Source organism: Montipora capricornis, chromosome 10 (genome assembly GCF_036669925.1).
Source record: "Montipora capricornis isolate CH-2021 chromosome 10, ASM3666992v2, whole genome shotgun sequence".
NCBI classification, from domain to species: Eukaryota; Metazoa; Cnidaria; class Anthozoa; order Scleractinia; family Acroporidae; genus Montipora; species Montipora capricornis.
Genome location: NC_090892.1, coordinates 45,420,799 through 45,430,798, shown reverse-complemented (window position 1 = coordinate 45,430,798; position 10,000 = coordinate 45,420,799). Strand labels below are relative to the sequence as shown.

The following is a 10,000-nucleotide window of genomic DNA, read 5'->3' as shown; positions in this document are numbered from 1 at the left end:
AGGCCTTGGCACTTCAAAGTGAGCCTCGTTACCGGCGAAATGAACCTTGATTATATCATATTAGTATAAATGCACAGGTGATTATACAAAATCGCGCGCTCTCATTGGCTCGCTATTTCGGATTATCAGCCGATAATCACCTCGACGGACAAAATGGCTGCCAGTAGTCGTTTTGCCACTGTAAGTGAAGATGATTTCGCGTTGAAATGTTTTTTTTTTCTCTTTTTTGAAATAATCACCTGTGTATTTATACCAAAACAATTATTCGCCTCAGGCTCAGTGATTATCGGTGAATATTCACCGATAATCACTTCGCCTTCGGCGAATAATTGTTAATTATTAAAAACTGGATCACTGGATAATGCAATGCGAGAGTTTTGATTATACCATTATACCATGATCTACAAACACGGCAAGCATATGCGTGAGTTTTTGGGCCTTTTTATTTTTATTGTAGTCTTGTTTTCCATATTTGGGGGCGTTTTTAATAAAACAATTATTCCACTCCCGCTTTTTGGATATGAGATGATTATAGCCAACTCGGCGATACGCGCCTCGTTGGCTATCTATCATATCATATCCAACGCACGCTCATGGAATAATTGTTAATTAGCAATTTGCTAACGAGATGATATACCCTACCCATTTTGACTGAATGGAGAAATTCATAGGTCATCCCTTGGATTCTTGTTCCAGGTAAGGTCAATGGAACGCAACCTAAATCTGAAGCCCAATTCGTACCTTTTCGTCCGAATCTGTAGTAATCCGAGTCGTACATAGCTCGTGCCATCCCGAAATCTCCAAGTTTGACAACATATCCTGAACTAACCATACAGTTCCTCAAAGCAAGATCCCTGGTACAATGAAGGAGATGTTATATGTTAATCCCGGTGAATGAAATGGCGAGGTGACTCGATGATACTCCGTAAATTCCGCCCAGCGACTACGACTTTCCGATTCCTAGTTCGGGTGCTAGGTTCGAATCTTGCCAAAAGGCACTGGGATTTTTCTCAAGTATCCCCAGGTCAACATCGAAAAATACAAAACGAAAAAAGTAATAACACATTTATTGCAGACGCCAGCAAACTCTTTTGGGCCCGGTTAATGAATGTGATGATAAATGTTATCTTTTTCACGTACCGATGAACAAAATTCATTTCAGCAAGGTACGCCAAACCATTAGTGATGTCTGCGCCCATCTTCGTCAGCTTTGTTGGAGTGACATCGTCGGCCTGAAAAGCAGCAAGAAGCAACAAATTAGTCTCATTTATTTTCACGTGGAACCATACAAGTGGACCAACTTGATCCAAGTCATCTTTCATACCATCTACATCTACATTTATACGTTAGCAGGAACTATATATAGTTTATCACGCTAACTTTAAAGACAATTTCTGATGGAAGCCTGTTCCATTCTTTAACTGTTCTTGGCAAAAAATTATCGGTATACATGTACATCTTGATTTACCCTTGCATTTTAGAGTAGCTTGGTGTTGCTAATATATCGGAGCATTTACCCTCCCACCCATGATACACCACTGAAGACAGACCACAACACCGGGAACTACGTGTCCTACTCTTTGCGACAAGTGTGTGGGTTATTTTACGTCCAACAGGGTTACTGAACATTGAAAGGCTTTGAGACGGGACCTACGTTTTTTTTCGACCGTTTCCGAGAAGACTAGAGAGTCTATCTATTTGCAAATGGCATTAAAAAGGCAGCACTTTCTCCTCAGTTATTTAAAGACCCTGAGTATTGGTCCGGACGGAGTTTTAATCCCGCGACCTCCCGCACAGTTGTGAGATGGTCAACCAACTGAGCTTTATCCACCAGTCAGCTTCTAGTTAATGCATTCAACCAGCCAGCGTTTTCCTTTAAGTTTCGCTTACTAAAACGCACGGTTAGCTATTTCAGTGAAGACAACGTACCTCCTTACAGTTTTGATTCGCAAATTGACGCCTTGCCAACAGGAAATTCTTTAGATCACCTGAAAACCAAAACACCAAGGTTGCGTCTTGGGAGAATGTATATCATTAACAAAATGATGATATGGGCGGGGGGGGGGGGGGGGGGGGGGGTAAGAAAGTGCGAATCATTGGTGTGAAAGCTACAGAAGAGACATACCGTGAATCATAAGCTCCATCACTGCAAATGCTGGCTCTCCCTTGGTGCAAACACCCAGCAGCTTAACAATATTGTTGTGATCAAACGATTTCATCGTTTCCGCCTCACTGAGAAATTCGAGCTTCAACAAAAATAGACACTTCAAATTTAGCTCGGAATACAACTAAACGAAACCATAACCGGAAAAAAATTCCCGCGACAGTATTTCTATTGATTCAAATACGAAAGATATTGAAAAGTTTTTGCACAGAGAGAAGACGAAAGGAAGACGCGGTTGTTAACTTAAGCGTTCAGCAATTATATTCTGTCGTTGATTCTCCTTATCACCTAGTCCCTTCGGTCAGTCATTTGAATGTACATTGTTATTGTATGAAGTATGTTTGCCTGATCCCTAACTAAACTTAAGCCTATCTTTTCTCTTTATTCTTTTCATTTCCATCCGATTGTGGTATTATACTCACGCACTTTCGCCCTTTTTCTCGATAATCAATGTTATTCCCTACCCTTGGCACATGGAACCTTATTACGCAACAACACTTGGGTCGCCGAGTCAAAAGTGCGTTACGTAAGAATGAATAATTATGTCTTTAATTAAATTTTAATTTATAAAAATACATATCTCAAGTTTAAAGTCAACCAAATAAAACAAGTCTAGAGCTCTATATATATAAAGAACCATTGCACACATGTATTTACATCAAGGAATCAAAATCATATCTAAAAATAAGTCTATTCACATAGAACGATTTGAAGCGCTCTGTTGTCAATGTAGGATGATAGAAGCCTGGTTTTCTTAGCGCGTAATTGGTGAAATTCCTTTCTGGTAAATCTTCACAAGGGGCAAATTTGTTCTCATGGCCTTTCTAAAAATACGGCAATCCGATCTTTCAAGCATCTCCCTTATATTCAATTTCTTCGATATATACCTGCGTTTATAGCACCTATCTAAAAAATTCTGTACGTTCTTAAGATCAGAAGGGGAGGCGCCGTACACAGATAAAACCATGCAAAAAATTAGGCATAACAATTGAATGAAACAGATAATCCAGCTCCTCCTGATTGTACCCCTCTTGCCGAAGAGTTCTTATTACGTGCAAGCATTTATTAGCCTTAACAAGCTTTTCGCACACGTGACTAGCGTATTTGCAATTGTATTGGAATATCACACCTAATATTTTAAGCACGCTGCATTGCGGAATGTTATGTATTTTGCATAGTTTCTCCACAAACCCTTTTTTACGCAAGGTGAGTTCTTTACACTTCCTAGGATTGCACGACATAGACTTTTCTACAGACCAACGTAAAAAACTGTCCACCACTTCCGGTGACTGATCAACTCCATCTTTCCACAAGGGGATTACAATATTCGTTTCATCAGCATATTTAAAAATTATGTCAACACCTTTTAACTGTATATTAAGATCATTCAGAAAGACATTGAATAAATAAGGCCCGCTGACGGACCCTTGGGTCGCACCCTTATTGACATCCTTCCATTTTCCGACGAAGCTGTTATTATATAACTCTTTGTTGCCTATATCACAAAGAAAACTAAGATGCCAATTCTGAATATCAGGGTTGAGATCAAGACTTTTAAGGTTATCAGCGAGTAGGACATGCTTCACCATATCGAAAGCCTTACTAAAGTCCATACTGAAGAGTCTAGCCCCTTTACAAGCAGGATTATCAAGAAAACTAAGAACCCTGTTCTGAATAGTCAATAACGCATCAGTGCAACTACCTCCGTCTCTATACGCAAACTGCGAAGGCGCAAGACTATCCTCGAACGACACCTTGGCGTGGAGCTGATAAACCACCTTTTCGAACACTCTCGCAATAACCGGCTTTACATTGTTACCGCGGTAGCCGCCGTTTTCTTTAGGCACATCAATCTTAGGGAGGGGGTTAATATTAGCCCCCTTCCAACACTTAGGCCATAAGTGAGACGAGAGCGAAAGGTTCGACAGCTTGGTAACAACGCCAGTGAGAATTTCCGCGTGATCCCTCCATACCCAATAGGGTATGGCATCAGGCCCAGTGCCAGTCCTTTTGACCCTATCGAGCACCTTCCACACCTGCAACTCACTGACCTCCGGAATAGATACACTCGAATATATTGACATCAAGCTACAAGATTGTAGGCTTAACATACGTAACTCGACCCATAACGAAAGCACTCTATTACCAATGGGCCTTAATCACACGGCGGCCATGTTGAGTCCCAAGTGATTGAAAACCTTTCTTTTGGCGCAATGAAACTCGTTTCCAAACATTTCAACTCGAGGCTCGGGGTACGAAATCTATTGTCTATGGCCAATATGGCCGCCGCGCGAATAAGGTCCATACCGAGTTCTCATTGTCAGACCTTCCCATTGTTTTAAACAGAGTTAACTGAATAGAGTGTAATGTGAAGTGCTAGATTTCAATCCCATATGAACCATGTGAGCGTTAGCCCTACTGATGGAAATGGGCCCACACAAGGACAGAGAAAAACTCTGACCAGGGTGGGAATTGAAGCCACGACCTTCGGGTTAGATCTCCGCCGCTCTACCGACTGAGCTACAAGGTCAGACGGGAGCAGGCCGTGGGAACTGAAGATGTTAAAGTCACAGCAATGAATATGTACAAGTACAAGGAAAGGTCGTTTGTATAAACGTAACCTTTCCTTCCCATTGTTTGCTAATTTCCATTTCTTGCGTGCTTACAACTTCCAAGCGCATGGATGGCTTGGTCCACCGGAAAAGTAATTGAAATTTTCTCAGGTTTACGACGACGAAAATGCTGAATACCTTGTCTTCAGGAAGAGAACCAACTTTCAGGGACTTGACAGCGACTGGTACCCAATCTCCCTCGGCGGTTAGGCCAATCACCTCGCCCCCACACACAGCACCAAACGCTCCTTCACCAAGCTTCCGATTAATAACAATATTCTCCCTTGGGATCTCCCACTCGTCAAGATGTAAGACGGAGTGCTCCATCAGACCCAACTCCTCCATGCGTTGTTGAGTTTCCCTGTACTTACGATCGTACCTACAGTAGTTAAAAAGATTGCGGCTTTAAAGAGGGTGACTCGGGGATACTCGGAAGAAACTCGAGCGCTCCTAATAGGTAAAACCTATGGCCGAACTAGTAATCGGAAGGTCGTAGCTTCGACTCCTTCGAAGGAGTACTCGGATTTTCTCCGGATGTTCCGGAGTGACCATTGGAAAAATGCATCTCTTTTCATTCCATTCATTCTCCAGTGGAGTTCTCGAAGTTGGGGTGAAGAGGGTGTTAGATGCTACCCTGTTAAACACGAACACTCACTACCGAATAGAGTCGCTTCAGGCTCTATCTTAGTTCGAATTTATTCAAGCACGACTGATAATCCAACTGATATCACGATCAACAAACAGCAACACAAAGTCATAGAAGGTACTTCAGGCCGCGGAAAGGTACTAGGAATTTAAGAAAAAGAACGACAGAAAACATCTTATAAAATGTTACATATTGCTGTTAGGTGCTTTTTTTATTGCACTAATTATCACAGTGCTCTGTAAGCACCCACGGTTTACAGACACATCATCCGAACGGGCCTATGTTCCTCAGGGGTGAGCTCTAAGACAACGCGCCAACTTCTAAGCCAATCAGAATCAAACACGAAGTGTTATGAAAATCGCGGTACCTTACGGACACACGGATCATTTCTCAATCAACCACGAATGCAAGAAAAGCTCGGTGAATATTTTTGCATTGCAAAAAAACCCTAAAGGCAACCTATCCGACATAATAGAAGCTGTTTGATTCTCTTGCTGTCTTGTTATCGCCACGGAAAAACGTTTCCCAGTTCCGTCTCAGTGTTTTTCTTTCAGCTCCATAAAGCATGCAAATATTGCCACAACTCGCAGCACACCGCCACCCCGATGGACGGAGGGTAGCAATAGAAAATCTCTTCCACAATTCGGGATGATACAAGAGTTTTGCTCCACGCATTTCGTATACGACAAAGCCTTATTTCTTATCGTTGTCAAGCAAATAAGATCGTCCCTACCTCTTCTTAATACAAATCCAGATGAGAGTTATAACTACAATAAGAAACAAGCCAATCACTGAAAAAATGAATTAAAATAAAAGGTTTCAGCGTCAACGGTATTTCAAGCAGTAGCCTACAAGGGAACGGGGAGTGGGAATTTCACTGTCCCCCTTTTCACTTGAAACCAATGCGGGCTATTTCGAGCGCTTCATCGTGAACAAAGTGAGAGTCCGATTGAAAATCATGCAATCACAAGTTTACCTGTTACGTTTATAATTGCTATTGCTGTAGTGCATGATGTACCAAGAGCAGCTCTGAATGACTCCACAGAACACTCCTGTTCAGCAAAAGGCTCTGATAAAGAAAGAAAAGATAGAGAGATAAATTGGAATCGATCTTCGATTTTCAACGCGTAACCAGACGTCATCTCCTTTAATTCTGCAACTGATGGCAATCAACCACCTGATAACAAACGAATATTAGAGTGGTTTTCAATTGAGTGTCGAAAGTAATTAGATTAATTATGATTACTTCACTCAGTGATTGGTTCAAAGTTATCGCGCCACTTTTTGAACCAATCAGAAGTGAAACCAAAACCAATCGTGGCTGGCGCGTGCACATTTTCCCGCGCTTTGTGTCGGCTACGAGTAATTACTTCGAGTTTTGATTGGTTTACCGGATAGCCTCCGTCCTTTTTGATTGGCCAAAGTAATGACTTTGGTTTTGGTTTTACGACACTCAATTGAAAATCGCTCTATCCAAAAATTTCGACGGCAAACAAAGAGTATTATGGTACTTTTGAAAGTGGCCTATTATTAGTTGGTAAAAACTAACATGGGTTGTGTCTGATGGAAGATCGGCTGGTAGATAGTGACATTTTGTTGTTGTTGTTGTTGTTGTTTATGGACCGAGACGAAGCCAATATCCAGCCATCTTGACCTCACGCCTGGTCAATAACCCATATATCTTTAACAGGCCCCAGTTGTTCAAAGACTGGGTAACTTTTTCCGGTGGATAAGTCACCATCCAGAGTACAAAATATACTTTACCTTAAACGTTATCCAAGATTTTCTTACACACCTTTAACGGCAGATGCGCTTAGAGAGTGGATATTCACAATTGCGAGGGCAAATGCTGAAATTTTTGCAGACATTGAAACGGACGAATAGTGACTTATCCACCAGATAAAGTTATCCAGCATTTGAAAAACTGTGGCCAGATCTTCAAGAAGTTTGAAGAATGTCCGAGGAGGTAATCGCAATACTATTAAGTAAACGCTCAAAGGATATCCTGCACACTAAACGAAAATTCCCCAAATCCTCAAGGAACTTGAAAAAGTCACGATAAAATCCATGCGGCCGCAAGCAAAAATCCACCATCTTTTTTTTCTTCTATGATTCCATCACGCCAAAAATTGACATTTCTTAAAACAAACCAATAAACTTGCGCGTCCAAAAATAACTCAATCATTTCAAAACATGCCCTGCGCGCGTCCGAAACGTTTTCCCTTCTGTTTTTTTGTATTACCACGTATTATGCATACTGTAGTTAGAGGTGAAGGAGTCGAGAGGTTCATTTTTCCAACTCCTTCTCTGCTATTTCCGTCACACCTTTTTTTCCCCTAATGACGATGGGATAGTGATTTCCACTGGGTTTTTACACCACCTAAGCCATTTTTAATGTGTTTCTTCACTTGTATCATGGTTCCCAACAATGATATTTGCCAATCTCAAACTGATGAGTGTTCACGAAGCAGAAGCGTTCCCCCTAAAACAGTCTCTCAACGAAATTCAACCACCAATTAGCGACCCAGTTTCCCGCGAAACCTTTGAATCCCCTACACGTGAAACAAGACGTCTGGTGGCGCTTACGTGGGATGCTGCTGTTTGTATAAAGTATGAAGGTCGGTTGCAAATGTCACTGATCCCTAAAACGACTGAGTCACAAAGGAAGGGTTAACAAGCCCTATAAAAATCGAACATTTCCTTTGTGACTTCAAGAGTTTTCACGAATCTGAATTAATCTTTTGTGTATCACAGTGCTCACATTTGATGAAAAGCAATTTTATTCTCGCGTTCATCGCTGTTCTATCGCGCTTGATCAACAGATCGATTTCCGAGAGGGCTTACATGTAGGTTGCTACAGTAGCTCTTAGAGCAGACGAAGATCATTTGAGGGACCACAAAGCACGAAAAAATCATGATCGTAATTCACTCATCCATCGCTCCCGTTTGTGTCTGTCTACAACTCATTTACAGTAGTTTGATCAGTACACTGTCAAACTCCCTAATTATGCAAAAGCTTCACCTGGTCTTCCATCAGTAGGTCTGATCCCTTTTGGCCAATAGATGCTTGTCTCGTTAATTGTGAAGCAGCTCCTATTTTTACCACACTGTCCTTTCATGTTGGGCTGCACATATCCTACTGTCACTACCTTGCTGGGGAAGTGCTGTTTAATCTCTACCGTAGGGAGGTACCGCTCCCCTTTGCTGAACGACACAGGACCAGACACTCCACTAAAATTGGTCTGTTGGAGAAAGCTCTTCAGGAGTCTGTAAAACAGCATTTTTGGTCACACTTACGAAATACTGTTATAACACAAGAAAAGTAACACTCAGTCCTCTTAAATCGTGAATCACTGAATGTGTCCGTGATACACCTCTGCTGTAGTAGACCACGAAGATGACGTAACTTTGAAGGCTATAGAAACTGTAGTATGTGCTGTATTTGCCCCAAGCTCTTGACATTTTTTTTAAAATCGTAAATGGATTGAACCCAGGGTCATATGATGATTAAGTGAAGTAAGATCGTCCAGGTGAATGCCAGTCTGTTTGTCGTTAAGGAGTGCGTCCATCTTGTCATGACCTAACAACAGTCACTCGTCCTTTGTCAGCGAGAAGACCAGACTATTTATACAATCGAGTACAAGTAAGGATTACGTTTTTGCAAACGTTGGCCATGTAGCACTTATATTTGAACATACTTAACTGATTAGAGTGTAATGTGAAGTGCTAAGTATCTACCCCATATGAACCATGTGAGCGTTAGCCCAACTGATGGAAATTGCCGTGACTTTAAAATCTTCAGTCCCACGGCCTGCTCCCGTCTGACCTTGTAGCACAGTCGGTAGAGCAGCGGTGATCTAACCCGAAGGTCGTGGGTTCAATTCCCACCCTGGGCAGAGTTTTTCTCTGTCCTTGTGTGGGCCCATTTCCAACAGTAGGGCTAACGCTCACATGGTTCACATGGGTACATACTTAGCACTTCACATTACACTCTATCAGTTCAGTCTATTTATACCATCTACTGCCGTTACACAAATCATTTGACTCTGAAGATTACTTCCACTCAGGTTGTCAAATCATCACTCAATGTCACCCAAAACAGTGCAGCGCTCGCTTATACCATAACGGCCTAGATTTTGTGGCGAAAACGGTTCAGTGTAAACACTTCCAAACCGCGATTTTGACAAGGTTTCGAAGTCATGAAACTGTGTCGATGTGAAACGTGTTCTTGTAAACGCTGCCTTAATTTTAATTTCCACGCTAAGTCAATTTCCACTACAGATTTTAGCAACTATGATTATATATACATGTATTTTTAGCTGCATTTTGTGATGTTGGTTACTTACTGCGTAGTTTGATTTGTTTTTATTGTATCCAGTCCGGCTGGGTATGATTTAAAGAGTTTATCCAAGGCCAGAGCATATGCCCACATACCGTCATAAGCAAAGCTTGCATACTCAGATGGTGCATGTCCCTTCAAAGATTTGGTGAAAGACTCATTAATACACATAAATAAATTCTGGTTCCACTTGAAAACAAATGATAAATTTCTCTTTTAAATAACATCCCAAACAAATT

The 10,000-nt window shown here is 41.5% G+C and overlaps 1 protein-coding gene across 1 annotated transcript in view; it reads right to left on the bottom strand.

Moving 5' to 3' along the window:
- The window catches only part of LOC138018957 (uncharacterized), a 29,525-nt gene that overhangs the window by 4,850 nt on the left and 14,675 nt on the right, over nt 1-10,000 (bottom strand). The window contains exons 9-17 of the mRNA XM_068865634.1: nt 9,769-9,896; nt 8,445-8,689; nt 6,399-6,491; nt 6,156-6,213; nt 4,915-5,155; nt 2,126-2,246; nt 1,930-1,988; nt 1,141-1,232; nt 742-854 (exon numbers count right to left, since the gene is read on the bottom strand). Coding sequence (XP_068721735.1) covers nt 742-854; nt 1,141-1,232; nt 1,930-1,988; nt 2,126-2,246; nt 4,915-5,155; nt 6,156-6,213; nt 6,399-6,491; nt 8,445-8,689; nt 9,769-9,896 — 1,150 coding nt within the window. The remainder of the gene's footprint in view (nt 1-741; nt 855-1,140; nt 1,233-1,929; nt 1,989-2,125; nt 2,247-4,914; nt 5,156-6,155; nt 6,214-6,398; nt 6,492-8,444; nt 8,690-9,768; nt 9,897-10,000) is intronic.